We start from the raw sequence: 21,381 nt of genomic DNA on the forward strand, positions 1-21,381 counted from the left end.
TTTTACTTAGTTATAAACTAGCCCAACAGCACCTCTTCTGGGCCATTGTTAGTTTATGTGTTTTTCCATTAACTGCCACTGTTTTTATTGTTTCTTGGTTTTAACTACCTATTTAAAATTAAATGTTGCTTACTTTTCAGTTTTTAGGTTTGTTTTTTTTTTTAGCGCTTTTTAAACCTCATAGAACTGTCTTCCCACACACAACTCCTCCTCCTTTCTAACTGCCCAGGAACCCAAAGCTACATGCCATGTACAAAAATTTACACTTCATCCATCCCGCCAAACAACCAGTGGGGGGTGGGGCAGGAAATCAAACAAAAACACTCATCTTAATGAAAACTGTCTAAAGGCAGCATGGTTGCCTGGAGGCAAGAATCTATGGGACCTCAGCTACCCCTCACAGTCACCAGCTGCTCTTCCTATTCCATTGCTCGGTCATCAGGGTCAAAAATGGAAAGAAGAGAAATCTGTAGCCATAAATTGCATGGCTACATGGGTGGAGGAATCTCCTTTTCTCCTGACTCTCTAGACAATCAGTTCCCCTACCAAAGGCTACTTGTGTTAATTCATATCTAGAACTGTAGGAGAATGAAAATGGATGGGCAAAAGTTCCTGTGAGTAAGCATTTCCATGCTGGGTGGAACTCCTGAATATAAATATTAGAACTTAATTTGCACATAGATATAATAATTAATAATATATAAGAGAATTGTATCTATGCAATATATTTTATATGCATGCAATTGAGGTGAGTATTTCACAGCCACTGGAGTGGGAATCCTTTTCTTTTCAGAAGAGGGAATAATCTTTTTGGTTGTATAGCCCATAGACTCATGAAGCTTCTGTGGGACAGATTCCAGAGATGCTAATTTCTGGTGGATTGGACATTAAATTAATCTAATTTCTATTTGGCAAATCAATGTTATGCCTCTGCTGTTTCTAATTATACTTACCCACATTTTACAGAACTTTCAAACCCTGTGATGAAAGGAGCTGCAGTTGTCCAAAGTAGTATTATTGTTCCAAATCTACATTTTGTACTTAGATCTGAATCCAGCAAAGCACTTAAGCAACTTTATAGTTTATACCTGGATTGGGGCCTTAACGGAGCGAGTTGGCAGAGTAAGGACTATAGAATTTGCTTAATTTGAAACCCATTTGAGTGTCCATAGATATTAGAGCTAAAAGGGATTGTTATGATTATCTAGTCTGATCTCCTGGATAACACAGGCCATGGAATTTAGACCAGCAGTTATTCAGTTAGCCCAATAACTTCTGGTTGAACTAGAGCATATCTTTTAAAAATATATATCAAATCTTGATTTAAAGATTGCAAGTGTTGGAGAATTTACCACATTCCTTGGTAAGTTATTGCAATAGTTAAATACTCTCACTGTTAAAAATGTGAATTGGCCACTGTCGGAAGACAGGATACTGAGCTAGATGGACTTTTGATCTGACCCAGTGTGGCCATTTTTATATTCTTGTTAGCAAACTGAATTTTGCTGACTTAAACTGTCAGCTACAGGATCTTGTTATGACCTTGTATACTGGATTACAGAGCATTGTAGTATCAGATATCTTCATCCTGTCTAGATAATCACAGACTGTGATCAAGTTGCCTCTTAACCTTCTCTTCAAAAAGCTGAATAGACTGATCTTCTTTGGAGGGCTTAGGATTTTTCCTGTGTTTTGAACATTTGAAATATTTTTGAGTTCAAGGAGTTTGGAATAAGTGAAACTTGGAAAAATGCCAGCCACCTGCCTCAACAGGTGAGGGAACTTGATAGGGTCAGTGGTGATGGGGGACAGTTCCAACAGAGCGGGAGAGGACACCTGCTGAGAGACACCAAGTAGCTCTTCCCCATCCTCCACAAGGAGTCTCTAGCACCTGTAGGCCAGTTGAGGGGGAAGGGGGCTGATTGGCCAGCATTTCCCAGTTCCCAGGATTTAACTTGGAGTGAAAGCCACCAAAGATACCTGACAGAGCTTATTATGGAGCAGGAGGAGGAGGAGGACATAGACATGGCGGTCTTGTACTGGCTGATGCTTCTCATGACATTCAGTACAATTGCTGATGCCCCCTACCTAGATCAGTGCTTCTGGAGCAAGGCCATAAGCACAGACTGATGGGATCACATTGTCATGCAAATCTGGGATGACCAGCCATGGGTTCAGAACCTTTGTATGAAGAAAGCTACATTTCTGGAGCGTTGTGAGCAACTGGTTCTGACCCTGCACTGTAAAGACACATGCATGAGGGAGGTCATCCCAGTCCAAAAGCAGGTTGTTTTAACCATCTGGAAGCTGGCTACTCCAGACTGCTGCAGGTCTACAGCCAATCTTGTTTGGTGTTGGAAAGTTGAATGTGGTGTAAAATGATGGCAGTAGTTTCTGAGGCAATCGAGCATGTGGTTTAACTCAAAGTGGCAGGCATAAAATATATTCCTGAAGTAATTGCTGGCTTTGAGAGAATGGAGTTTCCAATCTGCACCAGGGTCATTGATGAGACTCGTGTGTCCACAGTTTGCCCTCCTCAAAGAGTGTGAGTACATAAACTGCAGAAGGTACTTCTCCAGTGTTATGCAGGTCCTTGAGGACCACAGAGGTTAATTCTGAATGTCAACATGGGTTACACTGGAAAATTCATGATGCCGGGATTATTCACTGATCAGTAGCCTATATTCATGGACAGGCTGGGATACTATTCCCACCAAATGATATGGTCATAAACAGAATTACTGTCCCCACTATTATTCTGGAGCACACTGCAATACCCACTTATGTCGTGGCTTATTAAAGCATACCTTGATTTCAGAGGCCTTGACAAAAGATGGTTTAATTACGCTCTCAGTAAATGCAGTGGTGGCAGATTTGTATAATTTTTGGTGGTGCCCAGAACAGGTCCAAGTCCTGCTCCCCCACACACCTGCCTTGTAAGCTGATATATATTTTTAAAAATAATGTAAAAATGAACTGGAAACAGTAAGCATTTAACAGTTTTCCTATATTTCACAATATCACTATTGTAAGAAAATAAATTTAACTAAGAATATTGACTTTATTAATACTCTTTTGAATATGGAAACAACTAAACACTCTTGGATCAATAACCCTCAAAAGCAAAAAGCTCTATCTAATTTGCTATTGTACTCCAACCACATAAATCTTGATAGCCAAGACTGATGAAAACACCTTTTCTTGTCTTTCAGATTTGCCACATCTTTCTTTTGTATAACTTCAGTTTGCAAGCTGGGTGTTGAACTACTCTGAATTACCCTTTTGTTCTTTTTCTCTGGGTAACTTTATTAAGAATTTGAATTACTGATTATTATTATAGAAAATTAACGGGGTGGGTTCAAGGGGTTTGGAATGCAGGAGGGGGCTCAGGGCTGGGGCAGAGGGTTGGGGTGTAGGGAGGTGAGGGCTCTGACGGGGGGTGAGGGCTCTGGGATGGGGATGAGGCATTTGGGATTTGGGAGGGACTCAGGCAGAGGGTTGGGGTATGGGGGTGAGGGCTGCAGGGTGGGGCTGGGGATGAGGGGTTCACAGTGCAGGAGGGGGCTCAGAGCTGGGGCAGAGGGTTGGAGTGAGGGCTCTGGCTGGCAGCCAGGGTGAGGCTGGTGATGAGGAGTAAGACATCCCTTTCCTCTCTCAGGCTGGAGAGCAGGCAGAACTGGCTTATTGACATGGCTGTGTAGAGCATTACTACTGGGGGTGTACATTGATTTAACTGGATTTGTTGTTTTAATTATTATACAAATATTTCAGTCTAGTAACCAAGATGAAAGCAATCTAAAAGGGTAAATCTTCTTTAATGGGCACAGGGAAGTAAATGTGAAACTCTATTATTGAGGACCTGGCCAGCCTGAAAGCCATATATTGTAAATAAGTATTTCTTTACCTATTTATGATTTTCTCACAGTCTGCCCATCTCTTGTACAGTGAAAATCAGTTATAAAGTGCTTCCAAGTTCTTAGTGCTGTAACATTTGGGCTGCAAACACTTGATGGAAATTTTTCCTTGCTGTAAAACCAGTGTTTTCAATGGAATTTTAAAGAATAACATGGGGAATATTTTTCTGTAGGTCTTAAGGGTTTGTTTTTATAAAACTAAGTTTTTAGATAAAGTGGAGTTGTCACCTTACTAAGGGCTTGTAGACACTGAGGTTTCACACTGAGGTAAACAGTGACAGCACAAGTCATGGTTAACTTGGCATGGATTGTCTGCATTAGGGGCTTGCACAAATGCAGCTATGTTGGTGTAGAATAACCTAGTGCAGACAAGGCCTACAAGTCACATCAGACAGTCTAGCACCCACAGCAATGCACCCGTAAGAACCACTTATAAAGAACAAAGGAAAGAAATGTCAACAAAGGAAAGAATGTGCTGGGGATGAGGGGTTCATGATGCAGGAGAGGGCTCAGGGCTGGAGCAGAGCATTGGGGTCGGCAGGGTGAGGGCTCTGGCTGGGGGTGCGGGCTCGAGTATGGGGCTGGACTGGGGATGAGGAGTTCAAACTTTGATGCACAGAAGGCAGGCTGCCCCAAGGCTAGGGACAGAGAGGAGGATTCCCCTCAACCCTCTTCCCACTGGCAGCAGCGAGCTCCAGGGGAGGAGCCTCCCTCTCCTGCCTCTCACCCCGGCACAATACTCACCCAAGCCCCAGGCTGCTGCTCAGAATGTCCAGACAGATAAGCCCCTTCAGAGTTGCTTGCTGGAGGGCTGCCATGCTGCTTCACCTACTTCCATCCTCCCTCTGCAAGCGTAGCAGTCAGCCTGTTGCCGGCGCTGCTCCCTTCAGGGGGCAGCTGCCTGCTACGCTGGGTGCAGGTGAGGCAGGGATGCTTGAGGAGGTGCTCAGGGGTGGCAGGCAGGCCCAGGGGACGCTCCAGGGGAGGCACACAGGCGCAGCAGGTGGAGCTGGGGGAGAGACCCGACCTGAACACTGGTGGAGCCAGGCCCCCGGGGCCTTGAATTTGCTGGAGCATGGGCCCATACAACTCGCCACCCCTGAGCAGGTGTAGAATGGTTGTTGAATGTGCTTTTGGCAGATTGAAATCCCATCAGAGGTATCTTCAGACATGTTTGGATGCCAGTGTCATCAGTGCTGTCTGCGTTACTGTGGCTTGCTGTGCTCTTTACAAATTTTGTGAAGCTGTTTCCCCGCATTTCCCTCCCAAATGGACCTATGACAGTGAGGTGCCACTGAATTGGTATGCTCAGGCAGGAAGTGCAGCTACTACAGCTGGAGATAATCCACCCAGGCAAGAGAAGTCAGGGATGCTTTGTGCTTCCATGTTGTGGACTTGCATGGCCCAGTTGAAGAGAGGGATAGTACATTTATGAATTTGCTTGTGGGAGGTGGTTACTGGTTTCATGGATTGTGGGGGGTTTCATGCTGGGGGCTGGGGAGTTGATTACCATGCAATATACTTATGAATGACATGACCACTTATGAAATTGGGGCGTGAGTCATTGCAAGGATTGATGTAAGGAAGTGATTTAAGTATGGGTTGATGTAGATAAGTGTGTTGAGGAACAGTATTTGCATACTAATTTCTAATGGTCCCTGATCGTGTGTTCAATGTTATTATTTTAAGTAAGCATTGTATAATGTGATGCAATAAACTTTCTTGATAAAATAAAAAGCTTCATTTATAAACATGCGTGAAAAAAGTATAACATTTACCAATTGCCAGGCAGGCCAGCTGTCATTACCACATCAAAACACCATTAACAACAGAGCCTTAAAGGAAAAAAAGTGCATAAAAAAATGCATAAACAAATGCAGACAGTGAAACCATGTACAAGACAGAAACCCACTACCATGTCCCCTGGCCCCCCATTCTTCTTTCCCTTCTTTCCTGATTTGCAGCGCACTTGGCGCTGGGGAATGGGGTGGTGGAGACATCAACAGAGAAGGGGATCAATAAAGAGGACGTCATGGTGCCTAGCCACTCATGGGGCCCAATCACATGGGCCACCCAGTTGTGGAGTTTTCCAAGCTGTTTTTGGACTGCATCACAGGTACTGTGCAGGTCACTCAGGTCATGGTATGGGTGATGCAGCAGAAGTCAGTATTCTTATGGCCATTAGTGATTTCAGCTGCTCAAACAGTTCTTTCTGCTGAGCTCTGTCCAGAATTTCAACCATAAATTCATCGCAGAAATGCTTCCTTTTGGAACAGTCCATGAAAATTCTTTGTCCCAGGCTTTGTAATGGAATGCTGGACTGTATTACGCTGTTCCACCACTCGGTGGCACTGTGTGTATAATTCCTTATTTAAGCTAACCTCACCCAGATCTGCCCATCTCTATCTGATGTAGAAGAACATGACATGGTGTCAGGAGTAAACAAGGAACAGAAGCAGAAGGGAAAAGGTAACAAAGATTACACAGATGGAACAAAGCAACAAAGGTTGCAGGATCTCATCAACATGCCACTCTTCAATCCCTCTCTTTCTCTCCCTCGTCCTCCAAGAACTTTGGCTTTTCACAAACCTTCAGAATGGCCAGACAGGAAACAATATTTTGCAAGATTTCTCACTGCTGCCAGGTTGCACAAAATAAACTGGAGATATACAGCTATCATCTTTAACATATGCTATGAGGAAGCAAGCAAGCACAAATCTTTGGATCCTACTGAAGACAGTCACAAAGATGACTGCAACAGAGTTCTGGTTTGAGGCATACATTTTATCTCAGAGAAACATAGTTGTGAAAGAGCATGTTTTCACCAGAGAATTCAGGAACCAGGGAAGAATGTTCAATGTTTTAAAAGAGTTTTGCATACTTTGGCTGAAAACTATGGTTCTGGGAATGCAAAACACAAAAATATCAGTGATAGGCTGGTTACTGGGTTAACAGACAAAAAAATTTCACAGCAGCTACAGTTTAAGGGAGATTGATCCCTTGCCAAAGCTATAGAGATAGTAAAACAGTCAGAATTAGTCAAACAAAACAAAAGGGAGGAGCAATTTGAAAAACCTGAAACTCGTGTAGAAACTTTAAACAGACAGTTGAGTGTTAAAAGTCATTATCATAAAAACCTAAGGCCAGGAGAGAATACTCATGGGTTAAAAGGGACAAATTCCAGCCTATGTGCACATAGTGTGGAAAAAGTTATATTCCAAAAGACGATGCATGTCAGGTGAGAGGCACCCTGTGTAACATATGCATAAAATATGGACATTTTGCACCTGTTTGCCACACCCAAGCAATCAGGGAATCGACTTATATTACAGACAATTAAGAGCCATTGTTTTGAGGATCTATCACGTATGATGGCACAGAACAGTGGTTTTCAACCTTTTTTTATTTGCGGAGCCTGAAAAATTTCAAATGGAGGTGCGGACCCCTTTGGATTTCTTAGACATAGTCAGAGGACCCCCAGGGATCCACAGACCACAGGTTGAGTACCACTGACATAGAACCTGCCTGAAGAATGAAATTGAATATTCATAGCAAGATTATTGACTTCAGAATTGACTCAGGAGCTGATGACACAGCCATCAGAAGGGATTTACGATCACTTTCAACCCCTCCCAGAGCTTAAGTCACCAACACAGCTCTGACTAGTCTTGAAAGTATTCTGAACTGCATGGGCCAGTTCACCACAAAAACAACTTACAAAGACAAAAGCTATGCATTCAGAGTGCATGTGATCAAAGGATCACATCCCAACAGCCTTCTCAGCCACAGCATGGCAGCCATGATGGGCCAAGTGAGAAAAGTGGAACAAATCAATGGAATATTTGTTAATATTGGACTTTTGAAACGAGATCCAGTACAAATAATCTGAACATACAGTGCTGAACCCTACAGTTACCTATATTTTGCAGGATTCCAATTACTTCATAAAGTGGAAACTGAGTTAGAAAATGGAACAGATTAGCATAATCAAGAAAAGTTGATCCAACAGTATGTTGTGCCCCAATGGTATCAATTATAATGAAAAGTGGAAAAATACAAATATGTATTTGATCTTAAAAGACTTAATGAAGTAGTTGTGAGAGAAAAATATATCCTCTCAACACTGTATGACTTCCTCCCCAGAATGAAAGGAACTACAGTATTCTCCAATCTGAATGCCTCGAGTGGATTCTGGCAATTTCTTTTAGCCAAAGAAATTGCTAAACTGACTGTGTTTATCACATCCTTTGGGAGATTTTGCTTTCAAAGATTACCTTTTGGGATTACCAATACACCTATCATTTTCCAAAGAAAGATGGTGGAACCATTGATGAGCACAAATGGAGTTGGAGTTGTCGTTTTAATGGACAACATTCTGATACATGGATCTTCGAAGGAAGAACACAACAAAAACCTTAATGAAGTCCTAAGCCTAATCAATCAGTCTGGATTGAAACTAAACAAGGGAAAATGCATTTTCTTCCTATTCCAAATTGAGTTTTTGGAACAGACCATAAATACAGATGGAATCAGTCCTACCCTGAGAAAGCAAAAGCAATTCAAGAACCGAGTACACAATTAATGTCCCTGAATTGAGACATATACTGGGTATGATAAATTACTTTGGTCAATACCTACACGAACCTTCTACTGTTACAAAACCATTGAATGAACTGTTAAAGTCCAACAGTTCTTGGTTATGGGGGCCAAATCAAGAAATTGCCTTAAAAAAGGTAAAAGAAATTATCTCAACAGCTCCAGTTCTCAAGTACTATGAAGTGAACAAATCCATAATGGTCAGTGTGGGCGCAAGCAGCTGTGGGCTAGGTGATGTGTTGTTGCAACAATATGGTTCTGAGTGAAGGCTGTTGCATGTACAGAAGCAGAAAAACTATATGCACAGATTGAAAACAAGTGCCTGAGTATGGGCAGTGAGAACATTTTACATACAAATGTGTGAACTTTGTTTTTGCTGATCTCATACCAAAGATTTAACAAAATTTATCTGTGGTCCCCAGACTATGAAGCCATGCACTTTGCAGAAGACTTCTGTTCAGTCTCATTGCAAACACAGAAGGCTCTCTGGTGTATTTGCAGCTCAGCGTTCAGAAGCAAACAGAAGGGTTAAATGCTGAGTCACTGTGCTGCTGTACTACACACAGTGGGATTGCCTCTGTTTCCCTGGAGTTGACTGGAGATTCTTGAGATAGAGAGGACAAGGAAAGGTGGCCCATGAGATTGTGGGATACTTTTGGCGGTCTCTCAGGACCCGATGTGGTGGGGCTGTGTATACACTGCAAAGCAATAGGTTTCAAAACCCTAGGTTCTGGCTTGACTTGGCTTGATCCCTCCATCCTCACAGGGTCCTAGGACCATAGGTCCAAGCCCAAGTCTGAGAGATCTGTATGTAGATGGAAGTGGGGGTTGGATGCAAGACTGAGTCTGAGCCCTGGCTTATATTGCAATGTAGATATACTCAGATGTACAGACATTCTTTTCTCAACCTGTGTATTATATAACTTTAACATTTGCTTTAATAACATTTTTGTCCCCTCAGGGTCCAGGTCAATTGACTTGGGCTTGCAGGGCTTGAGCTAAGGGGCTAAAATTTGCAGTGTAGATGTTCAGGCTTAGGCTGGAGCATGGGCTCTGACATTCTCCCTCCTTGAAGGATTTCAGAGCCCAGACTCCAACATGAACCCAAACATCTACAGAGCAATTTTTAGTCCTGCAGCCTGAGCCCTGAAGGCCCAAATCAGCTGCCCCTGGCCAGTACTGAAGTTTAAATGTACCCTTTAAGTTCATTCATGAACCTAGGCTTCCTGCATGCCTTTGCCAACAGCACACAGCACGCTGTCCAGACACCAGCGAACATACTTCTTTCTTTTACCTAACTGTAGTTTGAGTATCTTCCTTTGAACAAACTGCAGAAGAAGCATCTGTGCTTAGTAAAATGATCAGAATATAGAGGCACTTTTGCATTCACTGCCAAATTTAGAAATAAAGCAATGTTGAAGATAATGCAATAAATTCTGTATAAAAGCTGGAGAAATGCCTTGTGACTCAAGACATGTCAGATCACTGGCAAGGAAGTATTCCAATATGTCTCTTCAAATACGTACTCAAGAAATTACTGGACAGCTGACAGCATAATAAGATTGAAAAGTTTTGTAAAATATCCATCTTGGCATTGAAAATGTGACTTAAATGATGCCAGTTACACCTTACTTGCTCTGTTCCTTCTGAAAATAAAGTGTTATGGACTTAAATAGACATGTCAGCCTGGAGCTACTAGCATAGGTATAATTGCACAATGAGCTTTAACATTTCAGAACCCTGTTTGGAATAATTGATATGACTGTAAAGTTTGTAATACAGCATCCCTGGAGGTGGTTTATGGAAGAATATAAAGAAAATTAAAAGATGTGGCTGATTCTCACTTCAGCAATTATGTATTATAAGCACCTTTAATATAGTCTGTGCCGATTAATGTACAGTTTAGTCAAACATAGCACTCTGCACTTGTACAGGAGTTAACCCTATTGCAGCTGCTTGTGTTTCCTGTGTGCAAGGGAACCTACTAATATTCCTGCAAACACTGCACGAACCTAGGGCCTCTTTCCACAAACCATAAACAGGGGGTTGACATCTCAATGCAAAATCCTAGTGAAGACAAGCCCATGTAGTTTTTACTTCACTTTAATTAGTCATGCTCAACCCCAGGTTGTGGGGTTGGGGGGAAAGGGGAGTATGGGGTTGACCTCAGCTGGCTACACTGAAAAACTACCTGTGCCTTGTCTCTACTAGGATTATATATTAAGATAGCTATCTTGATGTAAAACACACATCTTTTTGCAGTGCGGACAAAGCCAGGGTGTATCCAGGTCATGATTAAGTGGGTAGTGCTACCCAACAGAACACTACCGCTTCATACAGGTGGACTCGGTGGAGTGAGTGTACTGCTGAGGTTGTCCCTCTCATTGCTCTTGATGGTCTTATACTGGGTGAAATCTCATTGAAACTGGTGGGCATAATAGCCACCCTTCATTCAGGATAAATGTAAGAAACAACAGGAGCCTCCACCCAAAGCACAGGCACTTGCAACACCACAGAAACAGACTTGTGTGGGCAGAGGGATTTTGCTGGCTAGTTTTGGGGGTGGGGGGGTTGAGGGAGAGAAGCAGGGGAAACACCAAAGAAACCAGGTGCAAAGCAGCAGAAAGCCAATGGCACAGCCAGAACAAGCACTGGGTAAGTACTGGCTGAAAGGGGCTTGGAACTGTGAACACAGAAGCTGTCTCCTGCTCTTTGACTCCTCCTGTGTTCAAGAGAACAGGACACTGTACGTGCTTGTAAATAAACAGGATTGCTTTAAAAAAAGCTGATTCCAGCATCAATTTCTCCTAATGATAACCTACTGGACGCTGAATTTTTACTATCTGCTTGGATAAAAAGGAGTAACACGGTACCCTATGCAGAGTTAATGCTTCCCTCCACCACAGGTCAGATACTGCAGCTACCCCACCTAACACTCCACTGCCTGTGAGAGTCACAATTTAGGCCTAGATTAGTAAGAATGTAAAGAATCTCCACTGTGTTGCATTTTGTGTCCTTATTTAAATCTGTGCAAAGCAAGAGTAAAGTGAGTGTAAAATGGTGCTGCATCAGAATAGTAGCATTTTACTCCCGCTTTGCTGTCACGGTGTACAGATGTAACACAGTTACATAGAGTGGAGACCCAGTGCAACACATGTGCATGTGCTACAATTCAAAGAAGGGATTTCAAAGTCAGGGTATGGCTACACTTGAAACTTCAAAGCGCTCCCGCGGCAGCACTTTGAAGTGCGAGGGTGGTCGCAGTGCCAGCTGCACATACTCCACATCCTCTACGGGTGTAACTTGCAGCGCTGGGAGCCGTGCTTCCAGCGCTGCGGCACTGTTTACACTGAGGCTTTACAGCGCTGTAACTTGCTGCGCTCGGAGGGGTGTTTTTTTCACACCCCTTAGCACGAAAGTTGCAGCGCTGTAAAGCACCAGTGTAGCCACAGCCTCAGCCTTTCCCAGGCTGCCCAGTGGTGAACAAAATCTTGAGTATATTCATTCCAGCAGGGGATTTTTATGCAAGCCATACATAGTTTTAAGATGGAGCTTGATAGTTTTATGAATGGGGTCATATGACAGGGTTGCCTGTGATAGCAGGAGACTGGTCTTGACAACTCAGGAGGTCTCGTCCAGTCCTGTATTCTTTTAATTCCCTGGTTACATTTCTAAAGCAGTCCTTCTGTTCTTACTGTTCTTGTAAGATATATTAACAAAATGATAAAGTGACTATTTTAAGTGGTTGGGAATTTTTGTTTGGATCCTGATGCTCAGACCAAATAGTGAGGTGTACAAGAATCTTGGAAGTTTGGGAGGGGGGGAGGGGAAAGATGTTACTCGATTGTGTGGAAATTATTAGTGGAGTTCCTTTGTTCCATGAGGAGTGAGAAGTTAGGAATAATGTGACATTACAGTGGACCCATCTGGACTACCAGGAAAATCCCATTTAATTGGTCTTGTGCCAGAAATGTTAAATCACTTCCTGGGAATGCAGTTCATTTATGACATCTGGAAATCATTGAAGAAAGTCACCAGTGAATTCAAAACTGCATAGAGGTGCGAGCATTTCTCCTAAGTAACAATAAGTCATGTTAGCCCACTGTGCAGCATGTCAGCAGCATATGTAGCTTTGTTAACAAAAAGCTCCACCTTAGTAGAATTGTCTGAGAAATTGCTGGATTTGCTCACTGTTTGTATCATTTTACTTTTTAGGGAGATAACACTATGCTTACATGGTGTTTTGTCCTCTATTAGGGCTTGTCTACACTGGCACTTTACAGCACTGCAACTTTCTCGCTCAGGGGTGTGAAAAAATGCCTCCCTGGGTGCTGTACGTTTCAGCCGCGCTTCCAGCACTTGTAGCTATTTCCTTCACGGAGGTGGCTTTTTACAGTGCTGGGAGAGCTCTCTCCCAGCACTATGCCATGACTACAGTGCTTTAACAGTGCTAGTGAAGACAGGCCCTTAGTAGGAGAGGTAGAAACATGATGGAATTCTCTCATCATTTTATTTCCTTATCAATCAAGAATAAAAAGCAAAGAATCACAAAGCAGTAGAACTATACGACATTTAGTGCTTTTCATTCAGAAGAATTTCAAAGTACTTCGTAAATATGGGCCAAACTCGATAACAGGGTGGATAAAAATCAATGCTTTTTTAAATTGGATTCTTACATTTAAATTAAATTTTTTCTTTTTAAAATGTAACCTATTTAAAAATAATTTGAAATTATGACAACCTATTTTAAGGCCCAATCTTACTATAATCTATTAAAATTATTTAAATAAATAAAAATGTTGCATCAACTAGCCCTCCTCAGAGTTTAGTGAGTTAAAGGGTGCGTCTTTTTTCATTCAGAATTGGGGGGAAAACATTTTTAACTTTTAAGGTCAGTTCTAGCGTTATAAATATGACACAATGTCAGGTACTGCCTTAAGTATCACTGTTATTTTCAGTCTTTACAATGGACTGAATTCTGGCATGTACATTTTTTCAAACAGAAGTACTTCCACTTTCTGTTGTGCAGAAAAGTTTTAGCATTAATTACTTTTGGTTTAAGTTTAGCTAACAAATTCAGAGATATTTTCTCTGTTTTTACTAGTTCATTCATGTTAAGAATCCAATTGGGAGTTGAAAAATAAGGAAAATTAGTTTTTCTCTTTCATTGTAGGGAAGGAGGAAAAAACAGGTGGGAGAGATTGAAATCTACCAATTCTAAAAATTTGATACACAGAGTCAGATTTTTCAAGGTATTTGGCATGAAAAGTTGCAGACTAGTCTCTAGTGGGATTTTCAGAAGCACCTAAACAGGTTAGGTGTTATGCACCTGGGGAGTGTACACTCCACACTGGCAGCAAAAGGGTTATCAGGCGCCTCAGGACTCAATTAGCTCACCTGCATAGACCTGGAGGGAGTGGTGAATCAATTAGTTATCAGGCCCAGCTGGGAGGAGCTGGATCATCATAAAAAAAGGGTTTAGGAGTGTGGGGGAGTCCTATTAGGGATGCATAAAGCCAAGGGGAAGACCAGGCCCTGGGATCCTCTCCTGAGAAGGGAAGGCAATAGGAGAGGGAGAGGGAGAGGGAGAGGGAAAGGGAAAAAACAGGTAGAGTGAGCCCTTGCAGTAAGCCTTGGTAAAATGGAAGGAACCAGCTCCCCAGGCAGAAAGCCCTGAGAGGCTTTGCTTGCTGTCAGGGACTCTGCAAAAGAGGAGCTTAAAATTGCACCTTGTGAGTATTGGTCCTACTGCCCCAGCGCTTCAGAGCAGCTTCCTCCACTTCCTCTGCGCAGTGGGGGAGCAAAACAGGCAGGAAGCTGGCTCCCGACAGATGACACCACCTGACTGTTATATCATGACTACCCCCTCCAACACCCAGGTCTAGGGTTGCCAGGTGCCAGTTTTCAGCTGGAACACCTGGTCAAAAACGGACCTTGGTGACTGTGGTCAGCACTGTTGACTGGGCTGTTAAAAGTCTGGTTGGTATGGGACTGGGAGGCTCCTTACCTGGCTCCGTGCAGCTCCAGAGAAACAGCTGGCATATCCCACCTGCCCCTAGGTGGAGGGGTGGGCTAAGAAGCGCCATGCGCTGCCCCCACCCCAAGCGCTGGCTCTGCAGCTCCCATTGACTGGGAATCGGGGGCAGTGCCTGTGGGCGCGGGCAGCGCATAGGGTCCCGTAGCCTCTCAGCCTAGGAGCCTGATATGCTAGCTGCTTCTGGGATCTGCCTGAGGTAAGCACTGCCTGGCCAGAACCTGCACCCCGAACCACCTCCTGCACCCCAAACCCTTCATCCCTAGCCCCACTCCAGAGTGCACAGCTCCAGCCAGAGCCCTCACCCACTTCCATGCCCCTGTCCCAGCCCTCAGCCCCCTCCTGCACACAAAGTCCCTCCTGGAGCTCACACCCTGCGTCCCCTCCCACACCCCAACCCTCTGCCCCAGCCCAAAGAAAATGAGCAAGTGAGGGAGGGTGGGGGGGAGTGACTGAGGGAGGGAGGGAGGATGGAGCAAGCAGAAGCGGGACCTCATAAAAGGAGAAGGGCAGAAGCGGGGCAAGGGTGTTTGGTTTTCTGCAATTAGAAAGTTGGCAACGCTACCCAGGCCTGCTGCCCTTCATTTTCTGTTTTTACTGATTTTTCACCTGTTTTTACTTTTTTTTTTTTTTTCAATAAACACTGATAAATTCCTGGGATTTAAAAAAAAAAAACAACTGAAAAGGAAGGGCCTTACCTATTCATCATCCCTTCCTCTCCACTACATGTTCTCTCCTTCCACTCTTCCTTGCTCATTCTCCCTGTCAGAGAAAAAGTGATTATGAATCCAGAGAATGAAATTAATGAAGGGAGGGTGGGGGTCTTTAAATAATGGCTGGATGCCTTTCTGAAAGGTATGCTGTAGTTCAACCAGAACTTATAAGTTTAATACAGGAAGCAGTTGTTGAAATTCTATTGCCTGGGTTATACTGGAGATCAAACCAGATGTTCATAATGGCCTCTCCTTGCCTTAATATGTATGGAGGGTGGAAGTAGACAAGAGTATGCTCATAGTCTTTAAATTTGAACTCTGGCAGAAGTTCATTCTTCACACACATACAGAAATTAAAAGGAACACTGGAGTAGTGGATTAAAATGGAAAGTTCAATGTTACAGAAAAAGGGGGATGTAATAACTGTAAACAAATATCTGAAGGATGTAAACACCAAGAATTGTTTAGGGTGGTACAGAGATTTATCATAATTAAGAAATGGAAAATTCTGAATAGAAGAAATACATCCTAAGGTGAGATCTTTTCAACCACAGAATAGTCTTACAAAGGAAGATAAATGTTACCTCCTCCTTCCACCACTCCCTCAGCCTATATGTGCCTTTTATTTACATGAAGCATCCCATGTGATATATATTGATTTAGGTACAATATATAGGAATGTTTAAAGTGTGCCTTATCATACATTCTGGAGCCCTGGATGTAACTCAAAAATATGAGGAATATTACACTCAGGTGCAGTACTATAATTTGCAATGTAGTTTATAAGCTCTCTGAAGCAGAGACTGTCCTCTTTATGTGTCTGTACAACACCTAGCACGATGGGGGCATGAACCTTGACTGTTTCTTAGGTGCCAACTAATACAAATAATTAATAATAAAACAAAAGACAATTGGTGGATTCCCATTGCTTGGAACATGTAAAAGTAAGCTGTAAAAAATGCTAAATATAACACTTTATATTAAGGGTTCTCTTATAAAGAATGTTTGAAGGATTCTAAATGATTAATTAACATTTTAATATTTGATTAACCCATTGGACTCTATGCTAACAATTGATTATCTGTAACCATGGCTTACAACCATTTACAGCATCTTCTGCTGATGTGCTTAAAATCATCACACTCTATGGGTGGAACCCTGGCCCAACTGAAGTCAATGGGAGTTTTGCTACTGATGTCAGTGGGGCCAGGGTTTCACCTCTCATCTCTGTAAAATTATTATAACATCTATTAACCCCTTGTAAATTGTTTTTAGAAATTGTTTATTAGAGTAGTGACTGGAGGCCCCAACCAAGATCAAGGCCCCATTGTATTAGATGCTTTACAGCCATAGTGTGAAAGACTCCCTGCTGTGAAGAGCTTACTGTTTTAAACAGATGGGACAACAGAGGGTGGGAGGGGAAACAGAGGCACCAAGATAGGCAGTCATTTGTCCAAAGCCGGTTAGTAACACTCAGATCTTCTGGCTTCCAATCCAGTGCCCTATCCACTGGACCACATTGCTTCTCAATTATTTATAAAGGTACCTATAATATAAATTGTGACTGAAAAAATATTGGAAGGAACAATCATGTACTAGCAAGAGGATGGCCTAAATGGCACATCTTGTCCAACTTCTATGACTTTATGATCAAGAACAGTTGTACAGTGAATAAGAATTATATAATTGGAGTAGGTGTTATGGTTTATTCTCATTTAGTTCTAACTCAAACATTTCACAGTCCAGCAGAGCTGAGGACACAAAAACAGAATCTGATAGGGAGTGACTCAAAAGAGGAAATACAGAATTTAACCATTCTTCCTCATGTACTGAACTGTTATAGCGAAAGACTGGGTAACCTTTCCCAAATCTGAAGAAGAGCTCTGTGTAAACTCGAAAGCTTGTCTGTATCATCAATAGAAGTTGGTCTAATACAGTAGAACCTCGGAGTTACAAACACCTCGAGAATGGAAGTTGTTCGTAACTCTGAAATGTTCATAACCCTGAACAAAATGTTATGGTTGTTCTTTCAAAAGTTTATAACAGAAAATTGACTTAACACAGTTTTGAAACTTTACTATGCCGAAGGAAAATGCTGCTTTTAAATGTCTTAATTTAAATGAAAGGAGCGCAAAAACAGTTTCCTTACCCCTTGTCAAATTTTTTTTTAACTTTCCTTTTATTTTTTTAGTACTTTACGTTTAACACAGTACTGCACTGTATTTGGGGTGGGGGAAGGTTGGGGGTTGTTGGGTATTTTTGGTCTCTGCTGCTGCCTTATTGTGTCCTTCCAGTTCCAAACGAGGTGTGTAGTTGACTGGTTGGTTTGTAACTCTGGGGTTCATAAGTCTGAGGTTCTGCTGTAAAAAGATATTACCTCACCTACTTGGTCTCATCATCATTACTTTCATTCTCCCTTTATATTTGTTCTCCACTCATTTGTTGCTGCTTCTTCCCACCCCCACACATGACAGCATAAGCCATTTGAAGCAGGGATTATGTCTTCACATGTGATTGTAGAGTTCTTACAACACAGAGACCTGAGTTCCATTCAGAGCCTTTGGACACTATTACAATAAAGATAAATCAATAATAATATTGTTACCTTTTCTTAAATGCAACCTTTTTTATTTTTTTTAGGCTATGCCAGTCATTTCAGAAAAGGAGAAGGCTGGTGAGTAAACATTTATTTGTTTTCTCTTCTTCTTGTATTAGTTTCCTGGAATGTTAGCTTCTTATCCCAGTGGCAAAAGGCTGGCGTTAAGTAGGCTTACTTTGGAGTGTTCAAGATTATAGACCTGACAAATCTCTGTGCAAATATCACTCTTTGCATCCTGAACTTTTTGGGCAAGAGTCATATAGTGTGCATGACACTAGCAGAGTGGTCTGAAAGTATTCTACACGGCATCAAATGAACCTACATTTCTCCTTTGTATTCCAGGTGCTAACTTTCTGCTTCTTGTTAAAAGCTATTGTGATGTATTTTAAGTCTTGATAAACAAATACTGAAGACAACGGGACTGTTCACCTGAGCTAGGAAAGCAAGATTTATCCCATTGACTGAATCTTTGCTGTCTTAATAGTGGATAACAGGGAATTATGGTCTTCTGGAGTGTTTTACTGTAGATATTCCTTGTGCAAAAACAGTTAAGCACCTCTACAATATTAAGGAACTACTTTTGTATCAGTTTGTGGTATTTATGCTATCCGAATGCCATAACTATTCTGATTTGATTATGTGGCACTATTAGAAGTGGTCATAGTAGTGCCCAGATGTTGTGAATTGGCTGTATTGTTGCCGTAAATGGTAGAGTATTTTGCACCCCCAAAAACCTCTTGACATTTAACTCAAAATACAATTTATGTGGGTATCTTTTGTACTTCTTTTTACTGATAATTTGTGTTGACACCCATTAACTATAGCATTAAAATAACTTTCAAATGTTCATAGGAATGTTTAGACACCACTTGGAGTTTGGTTTCTGATATTTGTGACATTTTCAGGACAGGTGGGTTTGTTTGTTTTTTGGGGCAGAGGGGAAAGGAGGTTGTCTTTTTGTTGTTTAGCTTGCTGGTTAAGCAATGCTCATAAAGAAAAGCTATGTTAAAGCAGCTGGTTTTCCAGGATGTCACTAGTAATTTTAGCTGGTAAAGTTCACAGTAATTCCCAAAACTATGTCCAATATTTAACAAGACCATAACTTGTAAAATTTGCAAGAGGACTTCTTCTTTTCTGGTGGTGGTGGTGGTGTTACTGTTAAAGTGGTCATCAAGAGGTTACTCAGAATATTATGAGTTGTTAGAGTCATGCGCCATCCCTCCCTTACTTGCTTTTTTAATTAGTGTGTGTTTTCCCCCCAGCTGTGTTTGTATATGGTTGACTAAAGCAGCACATTCCCAGCCTTCAGTATTGTAAGTAGAATGCGTTCCTTGTGCACTGAGTGGCCCTTACAAAACTGGTGACAAGAAAGAACATAAGAATGGCAATGTATGGGAAACTTGCAGTTTAATGCAGGAATGTATGGAAAGATCGGGTACTGTTTTCTTGCAAATTAGATTATAGATAATGGACAAAAAAAAAGCAATTTTCCTCAGTGTCCATGGCAATAAAACCTACTTTCTCTCTTAAGGAGTTTGTAAGAACCTCAGACACCAGAAGTTTAGAACACCTGCAAAATAGGTTAACAGAGCACTGCACATCAAAGTCAAACATTATTGTGGAATGTTTCAAGTTTCCTAGTAGAATGCAGAGGCCAGGTGAAAGTGTACCTGTATATGTGACAGAGCTAAAAAGATTAACAGAATATTGTTCATTCAGAAATGTCCTAGAGGATATGCTGTGGGACAGATTTGTTTATGGCATTACTAATGAGAAGGAATTCACAGAAAATTCCTGGCAGGGGAGAGCTTACCCTGGCTCAAAGCAGTAGAAAGCGGAACAACAATAGAAGCAGCAGTGAGAAACTACAACATTTGCACTTAGAGCAAATCATACAGATTCAATAAAGAAAATGCAAAGAAAGCTGGAAGGGACTCCAGGCTCTGGAGCGGTGTTTCCACTGTGCATCAGTGCTAAGCCCCATAAAATATAAAAGCCAAAAAAGGAAAGAAAATAAAAAGTTACTGGTTCTGGGAATCTGGGGACAAAGGCAAAATCTGCTAGCAAAAGATCGGTTACAAGATCTAAAACTGAATTGTAGGAAATTTTTGGAGAGACCCTAGCAAAACTCCAGCACTCCAAGAAGTCTTGGATGCTCACCCAGTCATTTTTAAAGAAGGATTGAAGACTTTGGAAGGTTTAACAGCCAGGATTTATATCCAAGATGGTGTCAAACCAAAATACTTTAAAGCAAGATCAGTTCCTTATGCCCTCAGAGAAAAGACTGAAACTGAGTTAGATATGCCCTTCTTTTCCAGCCAGTGACGGACAACGACATGGCAATTGAGAAGGCTCCAGCCCCTCAGAACACAACTGAGCCATGACCACTGTGCTGGGTGCTCTACAAATGCAAAGCAAAAAGACAGTCCCTGTCCCAGTGCTTAATTTGTAAAGAAAGAGGGGCCAGGGCCCAAGCAAGAATGATAATACTGTTCCTGGAATAAAACTATGTCCTCCATGCAACATGACCTCATACACTAAATGCCACTGACAGAAGAGGGGAAAATTGTTGCTGGCTGAGCCCCAGCAAATCCCAGCACAAATTAAGCTCTTCCCTGCCATGAAGAGTTTTTATAATCTAAATAGATAAAACAAACTCAGGGGGGTGAAAGAGGTACAACACACAAGCAAAGTGAGCAATGAGGTGGTGGTGGTGGCAAATGTCATGTTAATTCCACTGTTTGGTGGGTTTAGGTAGGAGTTTCACTAAAGGGAAGGAAGGGGGGACACTGAGAGGAAGTGGTGGAAGGGGACAGGGCAGTGGAGAAAATGGTAAGAGAAGTGATGCTCTCTTCCAATAGAGTGGCTGCACCCGCTAGGTAATGTCCTAACATACAAACTGACAACTGGAATGGTGGACATTTATCTTTTAGTAACATATGAGATCTCTAATTTCAACCATCTATCTAGCAGCTATCAGATAGTAATGACTTTTTTGTTCACTATTCACAATATTTTAACCATAGACCATACAGCAACTCCTGTATAAGGCAGTCAAATCTCTTTAAAAACTTGAATTAATCCTCACAACCATCATATAGTGAGGCAATATCATCCCAATTTATTATGTGGAGAAACAGAGGCACAGTGAGAGTTGTCCAGGGCAGGGGCAGCTCCAGGCCCCAGCACACCAAGCAGGTGCTTGGGGCTGCAAGCCGCGGGGGGCGCCATGCCAGTCGCCGCGAGGGCGGCAGGCAGGCTGCCTTCGGCGGCTTGCCTGCGGAGGGTCCATTGGTCCCACAGCTTCAGAGGACCTCCCACAGGCGTGCCTGCTGAGGGTCCGTTGGTCACGTGGCTTCAGAGGACCTCTCGCAGGCACGCGGACCCTCCGCAGCCAAGCCGCCAAAGGCAGCTTGCCTGCTGTGCTTGGGGCGGCAAAATTTCTAGAGCCGCCCCTGGTCCAGGGTCACAGATAGTTTGCTGTAGAGCCAGAAATAAAATCACGGATCTTCTGACTTCCCGTCT

The 21,381-nt window shown here is 42.4% G+C and overlaps 1 protein-coding gene across 1 annotated transcript in view; it reads left to right on the top strand.

The window, feature by feature from the left end:
* The window catches only part of DLC1 (DLC1 Rho GTPase activating protein), a 365,039-nt gene that overhangs the window by 138,263 nt on the left and 205,395 nt on the right, over nt 1–21,381 (top strand). Inside the window, exon 5 of the mRNA XM_050947317.1 lies at nt 17,898–17,931. Within this exon, the coding sequence (XP_050803274.1) occupies nt 17,898–17,931 (34 nt within the window). The remainder of the gene's footprint in view (nt 1–17,897; nt 17,932–21,381) is intronic.

Source organism: Gopherus flavomarginatus, chromosome 3, assembly GCF_025201925.1.
Source record: "Gopherus flavomarginatus isolate rGopFla2 chromosome 3, rGopFla2.mat.asm, whole genome shotgun sequence".
In the NCBI taxonomy this organism is placed as follows: Eukaryota; Metazoa; Chordata; order Testudines; family Testudinidae; genus Gopherus; species Gopherus flavomarginatus.